Source organism: Aptenodytes patagonicus, chromosome 10, assembly GCF_965638725.1.
Source record: "Aptenodytes patagonicus chromosome 10, bAptPat1.pri.cur, whole genome shotgun sequence".
Taxonomy (NCBI): domain Eukaryota; kingdom Metazoa; phylum Chordata; class Aves; order Sphenisciformes; family Spheniscidae; genus Aptenodytes; species Aptenodytes patagonicus.
In genome coordinates, this window is record NC_134958.1 from 12,333,127 (window position 1) to 12,353,895 (window position 20,769).

A 20,769-nucleotide genomic window follows, 5' to 3' on the forward strand; every position below is an offset into this window, starting at 1 on the left:
AGCGCAGCAGGGCTGCCGTGTTCATTCATCATCTGTCCAGGTAAGGGGTGAAGGGACAGAGCTGCGAGATGTGTTTGGCGCTCCATCCGCACAGAAGCAGTGGAGATCCAAGGGGAAAATCCAAGTTATCCCTATTTCGACAGCAGGCTCTGTTTCAGGGCTGCGTGACTGTATCCCACTTTCTGTCTGCTCTCTTCCCTTCCAGCTCAAAACACTGCTTCCCCAGGGAACGTCTGGAAATTTGCACCATGAAGTCTGCACAGCTGAAACATCTGCAGTGCTTACAGCACCACCGTGCACTGCTGCTCTCTGCCCTGCCTGTGTAAGACCAGCATATGTTTAGCCACCAATACAAAATACAGCCTTCCCCACGTGACGGGGAAGTCACACCGTCAAGGGAAAAGACACTTTTGGGGTTTTTAGGCCATGCAAATATGACAGAAGGGGGTCGTGCTAATTGCTGCCTCTACTGGGAGAAGGCCTTTAATAAGGGACATGGAACAATTCCCAGCCATCATATTGGGAACAACGGGTAGAGCGGGTAGGAGAAGGACAACTGGGCAGAAGAGCTACAGGGAAACAGATTCCTTTGCTATGCACAGCCAGTTCAAATCCAGCACTGTCTGTCAGGGGCAGAGGCATGAACACAAGATGTTCCCAAGCCTGAGGGGTGGCAACCCAGTGCAAGTGGAAGTGTTTGCATTATAACCAGCATGGCCCCAAAATCCATCACAAGCACACAGACTCAATCATCATTACACGGCACTGTCCAGTGCTGTCACTGGGACACCAAAGCTGCAGGCACAGCTGGTAAGGAGACACTAGATCCCACTACACAAACCTTTTCCAGGAGCCTTGGCAGTGCAGCGGGACTGAAAGATTGGATTCCCATCTTAGGTCAGCACAAATGACTCACTCTCTCAGCAGGGAGGGAAGAAGTAGTTTAGTTGTTCCTGCCTGCAGACACATAGGAGTTTGGTCCCTGAAATTTCCAAATAAGCAACTCAAGCAACACTAAATAGCTGTATTTCAGGCTATTGTTCTTTGTTGTTGTTGTTGCTGTTGTTTTTTCGCCCCCTGGGATTTTTTGTTTGTTTTGGTTTAGTTTGGTTTTATTTTTTACAACCAGCAAAGGATTTCTGCCTGACCAGTTCACTCCAACTACTATCAGCTGCTTCTGAACAGGGAGGAAAAGACTCCTCAAGCCAGTCCAGGCATCCAAAAATGTGCCTCTGATGATGAAGTACTGAAACAAGAAAGGATCAACACCATGCCAGTCACTCATGGGGGCGTTTGCAGCCTGCACAGGTCACTGCAGTTTCCCATCTGTCTCAGAGATACTTCTCCCCAATTATAAAAAACCCCAGAGATTTAACAGGCATGTTTTTCATCACTATCAGCTCAATCTGGTGAAAAACTCAACCTCGCATATTTGTTTTTGCAGCCAGCGGGTGGTGTGGTGCTGCAGAAGCGAGATTTGGGTGAGAACTCCAGGCAGAAATCTGCTCAGGCCGGCTGGTGCTCCAGAAGGAACGCTTCCCATTTAACCTCTTCCATTGCCTGTATTTGCAAAGGAGATTAAACATTGCAGAGTTACAAGATACTATTATGCAGAACGAGTCATGATGCCAAGGACAGCATATTCACTTTTGTAGCTTGATCAATCTTACTTATCAATAGCGAACCAGACCCAACACAGGAGCTGTCTCTGGAGTGTGGAACTGCCCATAGCAAGCACTCCCCTCGCCGCCGTGCTTCATTAAGCACACAGAGGATCTGGCAGCGGCTGGCAATTAGATACAGAGCATTCAACCCCTCACAAATTCTCTGCAGATTCCACACAGATTACCTCCACGACACAATCCATTGATCAGAGGTGTATTCTCAGGCTCCACAGTTAGTTACACTCCCTGCTGATGGATGAACAGCATAGCCATCTCTGTGAAAATACATTGGTAGCAGAATGCCAAGCAATGCAATCCTAAACAAAGACAAAAGGGGCTGGGAAGGATTTCAGAGCTTTCAAGGTTAAAGCTGCCTACAAAATACACTGGGGTCAGCACGAACAAAAGACAGATGTGGCACGAGGGCACTGTCCCAAGAGAAGGGACAGCTCAGCCAGGCTCCCAGCCCTGGTGAGTTCACCCGCTTGCAGGACGGGGATTATACAATACTGGGGAGGTAGCCAGGCATGCTGGGAAGGATGCTAGAGTCTGGAGACCCACACTGCACTTACACTCTCAGCTACATTCTCATGTCCAGACTTGCCCACTGTGCTCTTAGTTTACACAGAAAAATGCACTAAGAGACTGAGGCCCAGACTGGGAGGCGAAGGACAGCTCACAGCCAAAGCCTTGCTCCAATGGTCTGTGTCACCAGAAGAAATCCCAGCTGAGGATGTTCCCAAACACCACAAAAAGATCTCTGGAGCCTACCCAACAGCTCAGCAAAGAGCCAGCAACATGGACACAGAATGCAAGTTGGATGTCACTGTGCCTAACCTCCTCTGGACTCTGCTAGGCAACCCAGGGCGGACACAGCCCTGCCAACTACTCCAGCCTCCAACTGCTTCTCTTGCTAGTCTGGGCAAGCGTCTTCCTCTGCCTGTGCCAGCCTTTGCTTGTCTTGCCATCCAAGGCCACTGGAGATAAGATTGCAACAACCTGCACTTCCCCAAGGTGCAAGCAGGGTGCCTGACCTCTTCTAAGAGACCCAGAGCATAAAGGAGTCTAGGGCTGTTAAAATCCACTTGCTGCTACAATCCACCTGTGAAAAAATTCCTTGGCACAGAGAGAAACAACCCCATTATTACTGTTGGCTGCCTAGTCCTGGAGCTGGGCAGAGCAGCCAGCTGTGAATCCCAGGTGGCAATACCTCCCAACCCAGCCTGCTTATCCCATCAGAGTAAAGAGAAATCTTTAACAAAATGCCTTCTCTGAAAGTTTTAACCAAAGCCTGCCATGTGCAGAGCCACACCAGCAGGAGAGATTGTCACTGGTATTTCAGCTCAGCTTGCCATCACATGCAATGGCTATCTGGCAGATATGTGCCCAGCCCAACAAACCCCTGCCTGCACCTTACCTTTCAGGACACTGAGGACTGCATCATTGCTGTAGCGTTTTCGGGCGGCGTTAGTTGCCACGCAGTGGTAAGCTCCAGCATCACTCTCCCGCACATCCACGATTTGGAGGACACCATTTGGAAGAGTTATAAACCTGAGTGACCAAAAGGAAGAGTGTGAGACAGGCTATGCCTTACCTGAGCTATTCATCAACTCAAAGCCCTTTTATCCTTTCTTTTTCGCATGCAGATGTATCATGTACGGACCCTGGTAATCACAGCAGAGTGGGACCGACAAACCTTTGAGCCACCCAACTGGTGGTTCTTAAAAAGCAGCAGGTACAGACCTATCTGCAGCACTGGAGTTTTCACAACATAGGACCTGTTTTTGGGAGACCAGACCAACAAGGCTTTGCTGATACAAGCCAACTGTATAGTATAAAACAACTACATCACATACACATTTCTACATGCAGATTTGTAGACATCTCCAAGCGTACAAGTGCCTTCGCACACACTACAGCCAGTTTCACCATTTGCTTTTCATAAAGGTTTGGTAGACAGAGAAAAAATACATTGCAAAGAAGTCTGCACATCACCTTTTTCCTGCTGCACCTCAAGTACATGACGGGAACAACTGATACACAGCTACACCTTCATGGCCCAAAGCAGTCAGGACACAACCGCCTGAAGCTGCACTATTCCTGGGTTGTGTTGATTGCTTTTGTTCTTCTGAGAGGTTCTGGCTTTCACAAGCTGACAACCTTACAGCCGGGCATTCAGCATCCCCCCCATTTGCCCGTGGGGTGCTACTGGGCAACACTTCCATGGAGTGAAATGGCTACATGGCTCACAACATGAACACAATCCTTGCTGCATTCTACTGAACAAAGCAGATGATTAGCAATTAGCATAAAAGTACGAGCTGGCTGTCAGCAACTCCATTTTCTGCTTGGATTCCTAGATGGCAGCCTCTTTATTCTTGAATGCAAGGCGCAAAGCCTACGTGATCCTTTTTAATTATATATGAGATCCATTTTTAATTGCAAGCCTCTATAAACAGAGCTGCCGAGCCTTGACAGGCAGCTTTGGGTTATCAGTCTTCATTATGAAGAGGACACATTCAAAGGCAATTGCTAAGGGGAGGAATAGCAGCTATTCCACGGGAACAGCACAAAGACAAGTTATAACTATGAATGCCAGTCCTTCCATCCACAAAGATCTCAATAAGTATACCCAGTAAGTAAAACTGTGGTTTTCCAAGTGCTGAGACAGCTGGAGTGCCATGAGCAAGGGTCCTTAAGAGAACCTTAAGAGACCACCCATCCTGTGTTCAAGCCATGGTCACCAACAGCACACCTGCTCCTGCATTTATCCTAGATCTCCAGTAATGGAAATACCTCCCATGCCCTAAGCAGTCTGTTCCAGAGACAAATATCCCTGCTGTGAGCCTAGCGTCTATCCTGGACCTCAGTTGCTGCAATCTGAGCTCGTCACTTCTTGTCCTCTTCACAGCTGATGAAGAAACAGAAGAGCTAAAAGAGCTCCTCCAGTGACCATACTGTCTCTACTGGCACAATCCTACAGCCTGATTCATGGACACAGACTTGCTGAAGCTTCCCATGTACACAAGGGCAACTGCCCCATGTGCCTAAAGCCATGCTCCTGCTACTTACAAAGACACTTTTCTCAGGATCAAGCTCCAGAGACCTCAGAGGAGGTGGTACCCAGAAAGCCCTCATCAGGATGCCTCATCAGAACTCAGGAGAAAGATGACAAATATTTGCATCCTCTCAGCTCTGCGGAGGGAAAGCCTCCCACTGCGATAATATTTATTTTTGTCGTGCATCTGCTATTTGAGTATGTAATTAATATCAACATATTTCAAACACTAGGCAAGGCATCTCCCAGCCACAAGAAGACACTCCAAATATGTATCAGAGATTCACTGGGGCTGGGAAGGACCTCTGAAAATTGTCTATGGTCTTTCCCCTCTCAGAGAAGGGTCAGCTAGACCAGTGTGCTCAGGACCATGTCCACAGTCATGCTCAGCCAACATACTCAGCTTCTCTTGAGGGCAGAAAACAAGCCGCTGTGTTTCTAAAGAGAGCAGGAGCTAGAGGCAAGGGGGAGTGAGTGGGGAGACCAGATCAACACATAGCTCAAGATGATCCCTTCCATGAGGCCAGCAGTAGAGAGATCTACTTAACGCAGTACATCCTGTTGGGAAAGCATGACAGAGGTAAGCATTGGCTCTCCCAGGGAAGCAAGGAGGGAAGAAAGGCAGGATTTCTCTATCCACAATTTCTCCCAGCTGCTCACAAAGCCTCCAGCTCTTCAGGCTCCTGGCAGCCCTGAACTAGAAGACTCCAGGCAGCCTGCAAGGGCATTTTGGTCCATCCCCAGGCTCTCTGCAAGGAAGCTGAGTTTGCCTGATGATTCAGAGCAGACAGTTGGCGCTAGCTTTTCTTCCACACAAAGGGCAGATGTTTTTCTCTGCTCACCTTCACTACGGATTAAGCAGAAAACAAAAACCAAAGGAAAACAAAAACCAAAGGACAGACAGGTTAAAGGGCAGCACACTCAGACCAGGGCCCAACTACCATGGCCACAGAAGGCAGCAAGCTGCAAGAGCAACAGGACACAAGCATGTAGCTGTTCCCCTCTCTGCTCCTCCCTGAGCAGACTTGTACAGGAGAGCAGGGGCAGAGAAGAGAGCACAGAGGGGCCGATGGCTGCTCACCTCTTCAGTGACGATTACAAGGGCGGTGCTCAAGAATTGAAATCAAGCACCCCTGCCTTGTGTCCAAACCCTGCAACCCTACAGGTCAGTGTGCTACGCTGTGTGTATAGCAGAGAATATTCCAGCATTAACAGTCCAATTCCCTTTCTTACTTTCTCCCCAGTAAACTGCTGGCATACCCTTCCTCGCAGCCTTTTGAAGGTATACAAAATAGACTAAAGCACCAGTCCTCAGGACCAGTTAGGAACCTGCAGCTTTGTTGCAGACTCAAAGCCTGCAAGCCCTTTTGCTCACAGCTCAAGAGCCCTGTACGTGAATGTGAACCATATTAAGGCACTCCTGAGACAACAGAAGTAAACTCTCCACACAGATAAAACCCTCACGTAGCCAAAATGTGGAAAAAGATATTGTGATTGCAGACCATGTGACTTGTAGGGTATGTGTTTATGTGCAGACCTCCAAAGTCCTCCAGTTCCTAGCAAGTACTCATCTTGGCTTTAGAGAAAATGAAGAGCTATTTGGAGCCTGGTGTGAAACTCGGCCAGCACCTAAAACAGAGAAGGGATTACGCCAAGAGATGTACCACACTCAGCAGCTGCTGCAGATTTAAGACCACGTTTTTTAAAAGTACTTCAGAGCCAGAACTGCAAAATATTTCTGTGCCTCACTCACATATAAAAGTTAGATTTTTGTCCTGAACTTCAGCAGGGCAGGAAAGGTATTCTGAAAACATCAATAAGCACTTCTCTACCCTTTGGGTTGTCTAAGTATTTTTTAAGTTCAGCCTTCAGCACCTTTGAGGTGGCACCATGCTAGAACCTGCACCCAAGGGCAAAGGCCGAAGAAAGTGCCCAAAAGCAAGTTCAACATAAAAAAGAAAAAAAGAAAAAAAAGAAAAAGGAAAAAATAAAAAGCAGTATCAGCTTGCCATGACTATTCTATCCCTCTTAAAATAAATCATAAACACTGATGTAGTGGCATTATCTCAAGGGTTGTATCTATAGCCCCAGAGCCTGATTTTGTACATACACCTAACCTTGCTATTCTGGAATATGAAAACATCATCCTGACACCTACCTATCCAAATGATTGCATTTTCACAGGCTCATCAGATGTGTGCACAGGAGGGAGTCCACAGTAATCAGAGGCTGGCCTGAGATCTGGTCCTTGGGCATGATGGGGTAAGGATAACAGAGAGCTCTGGTTGACAGCCAACGTTTCCTGGAATTCACTTAATTCCTTCGAAAGCCGGTAATATTAAATCCAACAACAACTAGACAACAACAAAAAAGCAAATCTTTCTGAAAAAGCATATTAGCTAAACATGATCTAAAAAGGAAGATCTGCAGCCAGAGATTATGGTCTGGCTTTTACAAGGAAAACAATTTTCAGGCTGCCTGTGTAGAAAGTAATCTCCAAGCAAGTAATTTCACAACATCCATCGAGCTGTCTCATTAAAAAGCCATTGCCCTATCTATGGCACACTTCCCTCCGCAATCTCTTCTTTTTTGTTTTTTCTTTCTTTTTTTATTAATTAATTTTCTTCTCATTACAAAGCAACAGCCTCCTATAAATCTTTAGATGCCACACTTCAGACTCAAGGATATAAGCAGTTATTCTTACAGAAACAGTCATTGCCGCAAAATTATTCCTAAACCTTACCCCCTCTTTCCTTCCTCTCCTACTGGCTCTTGGCTTAACTTCCCTGTGAGGGAACCAGCTCCTTCTGCAGAACAGAAAATGAGTTTTTAAGAACTAAAGGACAATGCAGTCACTGATCCTCTGCAGGAATGACGTCTACAGACCAACTAACAGCCAACTAATGGTTTATCTCTTCGCATGCCTGTAACTGACTTTCATTAAGGAAAAGGTATCATGCTGCAGGACTCTCATCCTTTCCCCAAAAAAAGAAAATTCAGGGTCTTTTACTAGATGACCTCTAAACATGGGAATAGAACAAACAGAGCTCCCAGGTTACTGAGCATACACAGTGCTCTAGAAGAATCATTAACCCTGAGAAAAATCTGTGTGGGAAAACAGCGAAGAAAATGACCATCTCTAAAACCACAACCAAAAGGAAAGAAAAACCACATCATGGAGTTCAGTTGGGTACGCCTAGTACCCCCAGCGCTGTACCCCCACAGCCAGCTGCAGAAATATTCCTCACGCCAGGCCTCATCCCCCAAAGACTTCTACCTCACTTAACTTCACACAAGAGGATAAGCCAAAGGCAGCCCACGCCACAGCCTGCTGTGCCCTGTTCCATATACACACAGGCCTTTGCAGGGTGCAGGTTCTGTGCTGTAAGAACTGGCACAATTTCAAGTTTCGCTATTCACTTTCATGCTGCTGTTTGCCCTTCTGCATAGTCTTCTTGGTTTCCCTCCAACGCTCTGGATGGGGAGTAAATGGCTGATGTAAACTGTGCTGAAATCATGCATCTTTGCATACAGACCTTCCAGGCCACTGGAGAACTGAGGCTCGAGTCTCAATTACTTAATTTGTTTATCAGCCAATTTCTAGCCAATTTCATTTCCTTGAAACTATCTTTTATAGAGTGAGCACTTGGTCCATCGTGGCAAAGGTTCCAGAATCATAGCATCATAGAATCGTTTAGGTTGGAAAAGACCTTTAAGATCATCAAGTCCAACCGTTAACCTAGCACTGCCAAGTCCACTACTAAACCATGTCCCTAAGCACCACATCTACATGTCTTTTAAATACCTCCAGGGATGGTGACTCAACCACTTCCCTGGGCAGCCTGTTCCAATGCTTGACAACCCTTTCGGTGAAGAAATTTTTCCTCATGTCCAATCTAAACCTCTCCTGGCGCAACTTGAGGCCATTTGCTCTTGTCCTACAGCTTCTTACTTGGGAGAAGAGACCGACACCCACCTTGCTACAACCTCCTTTCAGGTAGTTGTAGAGAGCGATGAGGTCTCCCCTCAGCCTCCTTTTCTCCAGGCTAAACAACCCCAGTTCCCTCAGCTGCTCCTCATAAGACTTGTGCTCTAGACCCTTCACCAGCTTTGTTGCCCTTCCCTGGACACGCTCCAGCACCTCAAAGAACAAGAGATCAGTAATAAAAAAAGCGCTTGTTTTTTTTGTTGTTTTTTTTTTTTTGGTGGGTTGGACATTTTATGGACCTGTTTGCATGGGCCCCTTGAACACCTCCTCTTAAATCACTTAATTATCAGTTCCAAACCTGGTCTACCATCTCTCTCTTCATTCTACCTTTTTATGAAGGATTTCCACATCCTAAATGGTGAGGTTTTGTTTTGCTTTTTTCCAAAGCTAACCCAGGAAAGCAACCAGCGCATCACCTGGGTTCTGCTGGAACAGCTTCATGGTCCTTCTCCCACGTGATGACAGGGGAGGGCAGTCCTTCGATCCGACACTCAAACCGGGCCATGCCATTTTCTTCCACTGTCTGCGACTCCGGCTGTTGGAAAAAGCGTGATAATGCTGGGGAAAGAAGAAGGGAAGGAAAGTTAGTAACTCGGTGTTTCTGCTAAGAAATGCAAACCTGTTATGATGCATGAGTCAAGAGGATGGCTCTTCTCTCCTAAAGATAGCCTGAAATGTAATTCCTCACTTTCCCGTGCCCTACAGACCCTCAGCAGTTCTAACAACAGTAACTGAAAGGTTTCAATGTGTAAATTTGCTTCTTGCCTCATTTTCTCCTTTAAGGCAACAGTGTGAGAGAAAAGACAGGCAATTACCGGGTTTCAGCAGTTGCCTTCCTAAATTGCTTCCTTGTCTGTTCACTTGCTCCATTTGGGAAGGACACGTAGAATGAGGAAAAAGAAGAGGGGAAATGCCACAACCCTCAAAGACGAGACTTTCCCCTTGCCTTGTGGCACTCCTGCAGCCACAGGAAATTAAAACAAGGCAAGAGGAAGAACAAAGCCAGGTGTCAAGTTACTTAGACAAAACAACTGCCCACAGGCTGGCAATGCTGGAGACTAGGGCGAGAGACCATAAGAGTTATGATCCTCCTCCTCCATAGTGAATGGCTTTGCCTGCAGAAACCAACTTCATCCTACTCAAGCAGATGAGATGCAGCCAAGGGAATACAGACACAGCCACCTTGCTAAGAGGAGGAGGACAGATTTCATACATGCCAGGACACTTGTTTGCTCTCCAAGGCTCACCCCTGTCTATATGCTTCTTTCTACACTGGAGAGGCTGAACTTACTTTGGAGACAAAGCACTAACGTTTGTGATTGCTCTTGGATCGCACCCTTCCCATCGTTCATACACAGCTGCCTGATCTTCCTCCCCTTCTATGCACGCAGCAAAACCCCACTGCCTTCAGCAAAGCAGAAACACCCTGCCCCCCCCGGGGCTGTCAGCATCTGTCCTATCAATAGCATAATCCAAAGGCATCTCAGTCACACGGTGGAGTTTTGAATATGCACGCAGACTCCTTTATGGGGGCAGAAAGCTTGTATTCTACTCCACCAGAAGAACTGGCTCCTGCTTTTAATAAGTCTCTGTTAAACCACCTTTGCTGCTAAACCCACTCTGCAGTACAAATTCATCCAGCAATGTTGTAACACAAGTGCCAGAAATCCTGAACGTGGCACAATAAACGAAAATTTCAGTCACAAAACAGGCTCGATTGCTGCCCCAGCACAGTGCTGTGCTTATAAGGAGCCCAAGTGACCTTCTGGTCCTCCAACACAATTATGTACTTGTCCCACCACTGCTTCCCAAGAACATCCATCATTGCTTTAGATTTTATAGGACTCCAAAACTGAAGTTTTCTTTGCATCACACACAAACATACATGCACACACATACACACTTTATTGCAGTGTTAGCTTGAGAAAGTATATACAGTTTTGAAAATTAAATGCTTTTACACGACCCATTTTAACCTCAGCGTATTCTCAGCTGTCATTAGTGATTTTCTTTAATTTAGTTATCACATGTTTAAAGCAACTCATTGCTCTCCACAGCAGCTACAGACTGAATTCTCCCACCAGCTGTCCACCAAGTCTAGTTTTTCAATTCAATACAAAAGGCAATGAAAAATGTCTTCCTGGAAAAATCTGAAAAAGACACTGATATGTAAGGCCCCAATTCAGCCAACTGCTTTAGTATTTTCAAATATATACTGTAGACCACTTTAACACAGAGTAATTTCTATGGATTGTAAGATCATTTAAGCTCACGTTAATAAAACTTGCTGAACCCAAGAGTTTAAAAGAAAATCCATCAAATGCCAGTGCACATTCAGGATGGCACCATCAAAACAACCTTCTCCTGGCAGCACATATCCTTAATGCTCTTTCCTGTTATTCTCTTTTCATCCTACAAGTGTAAATGGGAATACTTTGGCAGGCTCTGAAGGGTCATGTACCCAGAAAGGTCACGATGGGAGGCAGGAATCCTTCTAAAAAGACGAAATCTGTAGGTATCTCTGTTCCCTCTGCTTAATGTCAGGTCACCTGTCTCTCTTCTGTTCATTATTAAGTGCCATCGTCTAAGCTGATACGATGAGGTCCCAAAGTTTACAGCAGCTTTAGACCAGTCTCCAGAGACCGAAGAACCTAAATAGCACATGGTGTGCATGAACAGCAATGCCACTGTCACCAACAGCGGTGAAAAGGCTCCGTACAGCAGCTCCCCACTCTCTTTGCTCTCCCTCACGGCTGCATGCACGTGTATTTTGTACAGTCTGGTAAAGATGCAGGATGTTTAGCGAGCCAGGCTTACCTCTACATATTTTGGCATGAAGTGCAAAGGGGTACAAAAGGTGACAGTGCTTCCTGGGCTCCCCAGGGTTACCCAGACAATAACCTGTCCCAAAGCAAGGGGCTGCTGGCTATTCCTCCCCATCACCTGCCAGACCTGCATCTGCAAGCTTGACATTCCCTACTGAGAACCGGATCCTGCCGTTCGCCTCCACCCAGCCCCATCTGCCTGCTGTGCTGGGCTCCAGAACGGCTCTTCAAAAGCAAAGAGCCAAGAAATGCACCCGTGACTGATTTCTCATTAGGATGTGGAGGAGCGTGACTAAACAGCGACCCTGATTAGGGAGCGCAGCGTCCCTCCCGCTCCGAGCGGCACGCAGGAACAGCCAGGCTTCCCAAGCAGAGTCACAGCTCCCCAGTAGAGCCAGCAAAGGCTGAGAGCACAGTGGCTGCCGAAGGTTCAACCCTGGCAATGCAGAGCAAACCTTGTTTTGTCTGTTAGTGCTTTCTCGTGATAACTCTTGGGGTGGGATTCAGAGGCTGAGCAGCTCAGTCATCTTTCTTTTACAGGCTCAGGCTAGGGATAGTAGGAATCACTGAGGACAGGCTGAAAAAAAATCATCTCTGCAAGCTCTGAAAGAAGCAGCCTGCAGCCTCCCCAGTGAAGGAGAGGACAGGGAACATGAACAGGGGTCTTTTGTGCACAGAAAGCAACACCAAAACAAGATAAGAGTGGTGAAAAGGTTTCTTTGATGCAGGACCAAACAAGAACCCTGGATCTCAGCACCGGCGAGGCTCAGGCAGAGACAGACTTGCTGGCCAGGCTCATCACTGCTCCACAAGCATCCTCTGCCATCAGCTTGGGGCCAAGACCACAGGATGCTGTGATCCCTTGCGTTCCTCCTCTCTCATCCCAAAGGGGTGCCAGGGTGGAACAGAGGAGGCAGAACGTGTCCACCACCTACAGCATGACCCAATCTAGGCTCAGAGCTGTGCTGCAAACAGCTGGTGCTGGGAGGAAACAAGAGAATCGGCCAGAGCAAGGCAAGCCTGCTGTGGAAGAAGCAGACTGGAAAGCAGGTCCTGCTACTCTGACGCACTGCACAGACGTGCATGCAGGTCACAGCAAGCGCAAGACAGGCTCCAAGACACTGCTCACTCTAGGGCCGCAGGGATCCTTAGGAGAGGCTGTTCTCCCAGAAACATGTTCTGATGGAAGGGACTACTGCAGAAGTGCTGCAAAGTGAAAGGTTTTCACACAGGGAGGCAGGAAAAGAAGATGCTGGAGGGGAAAAGGGAAACAAAGACGACAGATACATACTCAATGTTATTTTCAACTCCTCAGCTAGGGTTTAGCTTGCAAAGCCATCCTGAGCCACAAAACACCTCCCAGCCCTATTGCACTGATTACCCTGAACACCTTAATAGGCCACTCAGTAAAAATTACCCACTGCAGGTGAGAAGGTGAAGAGCATTACAGCAAATTGCCCTCAGCAACATGCCAAAGCACCAGGCTCTGCGCCTTCAGGAATGGAGCACGCAGCTCCCTCCCCACTGACATGTTAAACCCAGCTGGAGCCAAGCCGTACGTGCCAAGGCTTTTAGCCCTCAACCCAGGGGTGACTGCAGTATGGTGAAACACAGCACCCTCCCCCTCTCCCAGCAGCCTGATCCGTACAGGAGGCCGTGAGCTTGGAAAGACTGCCAGCCAGCAACACTACACCCCAGGCAGAAAATGCAGTCTATGCAAGGAATTCAGCCTTCTGAAACGGGCTTGCTGCTCTCTCCCACAGAGTTTTGCCCCCAGACTCTCCGTGTGCTTGTCCCCTTTGTCTCTTTTACAATTATTAGTAGGTATTTCTAAGATGGGGGCAACTTCAGCCCCCACTGAGATCACATACACCGCTCAGATGACCAGTCTCTGAACGGCTCACCTCTGAACAGGCTAGGGGGGGCATAAGGGAAACACGCACAGAAAGTCATGGAAGCAATTCGCCATGGCCCCACAGCGAGGTGGAGGCAGAGCCAGAACAGCACTTGGTCTGCAGGGCCATATGGCAGCACAGGACCTGTGCTGCCCAGCTAACCCATACAGGGCTTGCTTCTGCCTCTTCACGGATGCCAGTTCCCCACCTACTCGAAACAGCATCTGAAAGTCACATCTGCGTATGGTCCAGAGCCTGTGCATTCATCTGCTAGAGGTTTCCCTGCCCAGCCTGGGTCTGCCTACAGCCACTGGCCTTCACTCACCTATGCACCTAATCCACAAAATAAATAGCATAAAATCCATAAAATAAATCCTTAAAATAAGAGTAAATCTCAGTCTGCCTTTCCTCAAATCCCAGACACATTGCGCATCATGGTGAAGAGATGCTCTCCTTGTAGAGAGCAGCTCATGAGAGCCCGCGTGCATTGATTCCTGCTGTGGCCTGTCCCTCCAGGTGCAGCAATGCACCAAACCTCTACCGTGCTGGCTGCCAGCAGCCAGGCACACAGGCCCATTCCCTCCAGGCACAGCAAACGTCTTCATCTGACAGTCACAATTACTGTAATTTTCTAGAACTTCCCTCACACAAAATGTTTAAGCTAAATTAACAGCTTTAACAAATCTTCACAAATGTAGTTATTAACAGGTAGAAAGCTACACCTTCCCACAACTAAAATAACGCCCCTGGTATTTCCACGTGAGAGCACGCAGGGCTCAGAGGAACCCACAAACCTAATTCATCAGCCTGAGCAGCTGTTCACTTAACAGGCATGCTGACACCAAGAGCCATCACAGACTCACTCCTCCTCGTTTGCCACAGCCACCACTGCCACGAGGTGTGGATGGCTGACCATGGATGGACCCCCAGCCCAGGGAAGGAAACACACTGTGGGTCAGAAGCACAGGCTGATGGCAGGGATAACATATCCCACCTGCTGAACAGGTTTTCTTCTACTGCTCCATACTGATCAGCAGTGCCCAGGGCAATCAGCACAAAGAATAACTCCATCTACACGCAAACAGCCTTGGATAGACTATTGTATTCAGCGGCAGGGGAAAAAAAAAAGGCCTTTATAATCCTCATTTGCACCAGCTGAATGCTAATGTAGCAAGTGCTTCTGCCCAACCCACAAAACATATCGAAGTGAGAGATGCATTTCATTAATCAATTCCCTCGCTGCTCTCCATTCAGAAATGAATACGTTATGTCAGGTGCGTATGTGTGCCACAGAAGCAGCACTTTCCCTGTGCAGATGATAATAAAAGGAGACATGAGTACACACAAGGAGGGAGTTCACCTGAAATTCCCTGTTTCTAGGAGAAACCCAGAATGGGATGGAGAGACACGTCACCTGTGTATGCTCCTCTGGAAAAATCCAGGGGGAGGGAAGGGCAATTTAAGTCAGTCTCCTGGTTTTGAGATGTCTCCACTGTTCTCACTCATGAGACACCAAACAATAAAAGCAGGTCCATAACAGAGGCACAAACTATTGCCACCAGGCAAGAGGCACAGCGCAAACTTCAACACAAGTCACCCCTAAAAGGGAATATAACTTAATTCAGAGTGGCTGGGATTGGGGCAGGAGCAGCAAAATAAATCCTCCTGGATTAATGACGCTTTTTCTACTCCAGGTCTCCCACCTCCCCAGACAAAATCTGTGTGCAGGATCCCTAACTCCATCTTCACAGCCCTCAGGGGTCCCTTCACTTAATGAAATACTGGAACCAGCTATTTATCTGGCACTACAAATCACTGAAAAGAGGGAACAGGAGGGATGGGTGACCAGCAATCTGTGGGTGCTGCAAGCTAAACATTTTCTGAGCAGAAAAGGAGGACATGTTGCAAAGGTCAAAGATTTTCCCCTGATCTGGCAAAAGCTTCACCTGCCATCAGGAGTGCTGTTTTCTACAGCACAATGCTCACAGACTGAAACACGCGCTTGGCCAAACCTGGACTGCCCTGCCTGGGGTACCAGAGGTTAAATACATCATGGTGTAAAATGGCTGTTAGGACATCCACTCTGCATCTTCACCTACCACAGCTCTGAGCAAGTGCAAAAGCACCTCAGCCCTGATGGTGTGTTGTGCAGCTGCATTCACCAACATTTACATAAGTCACTGTACTAGAGAGAAGTGTTACTGTATTTGCATTATTTTCTAATCTCACTTGTTTGGTAGGTCAAGGAATCATTTATTGGCACTCACACACTTAAAATAGCTCCAGGAGCCATTCCTGAATACAAAGGAATTTTATTCTTGAACACTGCGCAAAGATTCAGCAGTTCAGATCTTGGAGTGTCATTCTCAAAGACCGAAAGGAAAAACAGCCTGAAGAGCCCTTTCTTTCATCTTTTCCATTATAAAGAGATATTCACCTCACAAGACAGTCCCAACACCAAGTGGAGCCGCAGACTCTTTGTCATGTAGACAGCCGTCTGTCCCAGCCTCCACACTGCTCTTCATTGTCTGGAATTTCCCCTGGAGTTCAGAGATTTGCACTATGCTGAGATGGGGTAAATTCTGCCTGTGGGAACATCTGAGCAAACCCAGTGGCACCCTACTGCATTCACCAGCTACTGAGGGAGTTACAGCTGCTTGGCTCTGCCCTCCTCTCACCACTCCTTGCTTGGCATTGAACTCCCCAAGTCCCCTCCACGCTCCTTCCCAAACTGCGCTGACTATTCACAAGGAACCCAGAAGAGACCGATGGTGACCTAGAGGCGGCTGAGCTGATGCGCGCAGCCAAATCCAGTGTGTGAGACCTGGAGCCTATTCCCAGAGCTGCCATCCTTTCTGCTCAGGGCTATGACCTCCTCCCTGCAGCTTTCATAGAATCATAGGATGGTTTGGGTTGGAAGGGACCCTAAAGATCATCTAGTTCCAACCCCCCTGCCATGGGCAGGGACACCTTCCGCTACACCAGGTTGCTCAAAGCCCCATCCAACCTGGCCTTGAACGCTTCCAGGGATGGGGCTTCCACAACTCCTCTGGGCAACCTGTTCCAGTGCCTCACCACCCTCATAGTGAAGAATTTCTTCCTTATATCTAATCTAAATCTACCCTCTTTCAGTTTAAAGCCATTACCCCTTGTCCTATCACTGCAGGCCCTGCTAAAAAGGCTCTCTCCAGCTTTCTTGTAGGCCCCCTTCAGGTACTGGAAGGCTGCAGTAAGGTCTCCCCGGAGCCTTCTCTTCTCCAGGCTGAACAACCCCAACTCTCTCAGCCTGTCTTCATAGGAGAGGTGCTCCAGCCCTCTGGTCATCTTTGTGGCCCTCCTCTGGACTCGTTCCAACAGGTCCATGTCCTCCTTATGTTGGGGGCCCCAGAGCTGGACGCAGTACTCCAGGTGGGGTCTCACGAGAGCGGAGTAGAGGGGGAGAATCACCTCCCTTGACCTATAGAATAGTTTGGATTGGAAGGGACCTTTAAAGGTCATCTAGTCCAACCCCCCTGCAATAAGCAGGGACATCTTCAACTAGATCAGGTTGCTCAGAGCCCCCTCCAACCTGACCTTGAATGTTTCCAGGCATGGGGCATCCACCACCTCCCTGGGCAACCTGTGCCAGTGCCTCACCACCCTCAGCGTAAAAAATTTCTTCCTTAGGTCTAGTCTAAATCTACCCCTCTTTAGTTTAAAGCCATTCCCCCTTGTCCTGTCGCAACAGGCCCTGCTAAAAAGTTTGCCGCCATCTTTTTTATAAGCCCCCTTTAAGTACTGACAGGCTGCAATAAGGTCTCCCCGAAGCCTTCTCCTCTCCAGGCTGAACAACCCCAACTCTCTCAGCCTTTCTTCATAAGAGAGGTGTTCCATCCCCATGATCATTTTCGTGGCCCTCTTCTGGACCCGCTCCAACAGGTCTGTGTCTTTCTTATGCTGAGGGCTCCAGAGCTGGACGCAGTACTCCAGGTGGGGTCTCACCAGAGCAGAGTAGAGGGGCAGAATCACCTCCTTCAACCTGCTGGCCACGCTTCTTTTGATGCGGCCCAGGATACGATTGGCCTTCTGGGCTGTGAGCACACATTGCTGGCTCACGTCCAGCTTTTCATCCACCAGCACCCCCAAGTCCTTCTCCGCAGGGCTGCTCTCAATCCATTCTCCGCCCAGCCTCTATTTGTGCTTGGGATTGCCCTGACCTATGTGCAGGACCTTGCACTTGGCCTTGTTGAACTTCACAAGGTTCGCACGGGCCCAGCTCTCAAGCCTGTCAAGGTCCCTCTAGATGGTATCCCTTCCCTCCAGTGTCAACCGCACCACACAGCTTGGTGTTGTCTGCAAACTTGCTGAAGGTGCACTCAATCCCGCCATCCATATCGCCGACAAAGATGTTAAACAGTGCTGGTCCCAATACCGATCCCTGAGCAACGCCACTTATTACTGGTCTCCACTCGGACACTGAGCCGTTGACTGCAACTCTTTGAGTGCGACCATCCAGCCAATTCCTTATCCATCGAGTGGTCCATCTGCCAAATCCATGTCTCTCCAATTTAGAGACAAGGATGTCGTGCGGGACAGTGTCAAATGCTTTGCACAAGTCCAGGTAGATGACATCAGCTGCTCTTCCCTTATCCACGAACGTTGTAACCCCATTGTAGAAGGCCACCAAATTTGTCAGGCATGATTTCCCCTTAGCGAAGCCGTGCTGGCTGTCACCAATCACCTCCTTATTTTCCATATGCCTTAGCACAGCTTCCAGGAGCATCTGTTCCATGATCTTCCCAGGCACAGACGGGAGACTGACTGGCCTGTAGTTCCCCAGGTCTTCCCTTTTTAAAAATAGGGGTTATGTTTCCCCTTTTCCAGTCAGTGGGAACTTCACCAGACTGCCACGACTTCTCAAATATGACGGATAGTGGCTTAGCAACTTCATCCGTCAGTTCCTTCAGGACCCATGAAAGCATCTCATCAGGTCTCATGGACTTGTGCACGTTCAGGTTCCTTAGATGGTCTCAAACCTGATCTTCTGCTACAGTGGATAATTCTTCATTCTCCCAGTCCCTGCCTTTGCCTTCTGCGATTTGGGCCATGTGGCTCGAGCACTTGCTGGTGAAGACTGAGGCAAAAAAGTCATTGAGTACCTCAGCCTTCTCCAGATCCCCGGTAACCAGGTCTCCCATTTCCTTCTGGAGAGGGCCCACATTTTCCCTAGTCTTCCTTTTATCATCAATGTACCTATAGAAGCTTTTCTTGTTGCCCTTGATGTCCCTGGCCAGGTTTAAGTCTATCAGGGCTTTAGCTTTCTTAACCTGATCCCTGGCTGCTCGGACAATTTCTCTGCATTCCTCCCAGGCTACCTGTCCTTGCTTCCACCCTCTGTAGGCTTCCTTTTTGTGTTTGAGTTTGTCCAGGAGCTCCTTGTTCATCCATGCAGGCCTCCTGGCGTTTTTGCCTGGCTTCCTCTTTGTTGGGATGCATCGCTCCTGAGCTTGGAGGAGGTGATCCTTGAATATTACCCACCTTTCCCAGGCCCCTCTTCCCTCCAGGGCTTTGTCTCATGGCACTCTACCAAGCAGATCCCTGAAGAGGCCAAAGTCTGCTCTGCTGAAGCCCAGGGTAGTAGGCTTGCTGTGCGCCCTCCTCAGTGCCCTAAGGATCTTGAACTCCACCATTTCGTGGACACTGCAGTCCAGGCTGCCCTTGAGCTCCACATTCCCCACCAGCCCCTCCTTGTTGGTGAGAACGAGGTCCAGCATAGCACCTCTCCTCGTTGGCTCCTCTACCACTTGGAGAAGGAAGTTATCATCAATGCACTCCAGGAACCTCCCGGATTGCTTATGCCCTGCCGTGTCGTCCCTCCAACAGATGTCGGGGTGGTTGAAGTCCCCCATGAGGACCAGGGCTTGTGAGCGTGAGGCTGCTCCTATCTGTCTATAGAGGGCTTCATCTGCTCAGTTTTCCTGGTCAGGTGGCCTGTAGCAGACCCCCACCATAATGTCACCTGTCCCTGCCCTCCCTTTAATCCTGACTCATAAGCTCTCGGTCAGCTCCTCATCCATCCCCAAGCAGAGCTCCCTGCACTCCAACTGGTCATTGACACAGAGGGCGACACCCCCTCCTTGTCTCCCCTGCCTGTCCTTCCTAAAGAGCCTGCATCCTTCCATTCCAACACTCCAGTCACAGGGGCCATCCCACCACATCTCCGTGATGCCAATAAGATTGTAGCCCTGCAGGCGTGCACGTGTCTAACTCCTCTTATTTATTCCCCATGCTACGTGTGTTTGCATAGAGGTGTTTAAGTTAAGTCCCCGACGAAGCTGACTTACTGGCTGGAGTTCCTTTGTGCTGCTTTTCAGGTGCTCTCCTGCTGACCTGTGATTCTTCTGCAGGCTCTGGGTATCTATTGCTGGCCCCGGCATCAAACTGGTAGGTGTGGGATGGACTGAGGTTCCCCTCCCCCGGCATCTCTTGTTTAAAGCCCTCTTCACCAGCTTGGCAAGCCTATGACCGAAGATGCTCTTCCCCTCCTCTGACAGACGGATCCCATCAGCCCCCAGTAGACCAGGTTTCTCAAAGCGAGTCCCACGGTCTAAGTAGCCGAACCCCTGGCTGTGGCACTAGTCCTGTAACCATTTGCTGATTAGCCAGATTCACCTGGCCCTTTCAAACCCCTTCCCTTTGACCAGGAGCATTGATGAAAAAACTACCTGCGCTCCTGAGTCCCTTACCGCTGCTCCCAGGGCTCTTAGTCCTTCTTGACAGTCCTCAGACTGCTCCTGGCTGTGTCACTGGTGCCCATGTGAAACAGCAGCAGCGGATAATAGTCAGTGGACTGTACGAGGCTTGGTAGTCTCTCAGTGACATCCCTGCTATGAGCTCCCAGTAAGCACACCTCTCTAGAGAGTGCATCAGGTCGGTAAATGGGTGCCTCTGTACCTCTCAGAAGAGAGTCGCCTACTACTATCACCCATCACCTTTTCTTAATTGCACTGGTTGTTACACAGGGAGCAGATCGGGCTGCCTCACTCTGCTCCAGCGTCTTTCCTGATGTGACGGGTCTTTCCTCTTCAGTCCGCAGAGCAGTTAAGTGATTCTGCAAGGGCACCTCAGGCTTCGGGGGAAGTCTCTTCCTCCTGCTGATCTTTGCCATTGCAAGCTTCCATTCATCTGCATTAGCAGCCCCCCTCCCCTCTGTGTGTGCCGGTGGGGGACGTTTTGGCTGTTTGGCCGTGGGCAGTGGGTCCGCTGCAGACTGCGCTTGGAACCAGCTAACTCCTTCTCTGCCTCCCTGATGTTACGCGGCCTTCTCTCTGCCTCCTGCAGCTCAGCCACCTGCTGCAGG

At 48.8% G+C, this 20,769-nt stretch overlaps 1 protein-coding gene across 6 annotated transcripts in view; it reads right to left on the reverse strand.

Annotated features, from left to right (window-relative positions):
• The window catches only part of IGDCC4 (immunoglobulin superfamily DCC subclass member 4), a 108,847-nt gene that overhangs the window by 47,593 nt on the left and 40,485 nt on the right, over window positions 1-20,769 (reverse strand). For all 6 annotated transcript variants that reach the window (XM_076348073.1, XM_076348071.1, XM_076348072.1 and 3 more), the window contains exons 3-4: window positions 9,127-9,268; window positions 3,082-3,215 (exon numbers count right to left, since the gene is read on the reverse strand). In XM_076348073.1, the coding sequence (XP_076204188.1) occupies window positions 3,082-3,215; window positions 9,127-9,268 (276 nt within the window). The remainder of the gene's footprint in view (window positions 1-3,081; window positions 3,216-9,126; window positions 9,269-20,769) is intronic.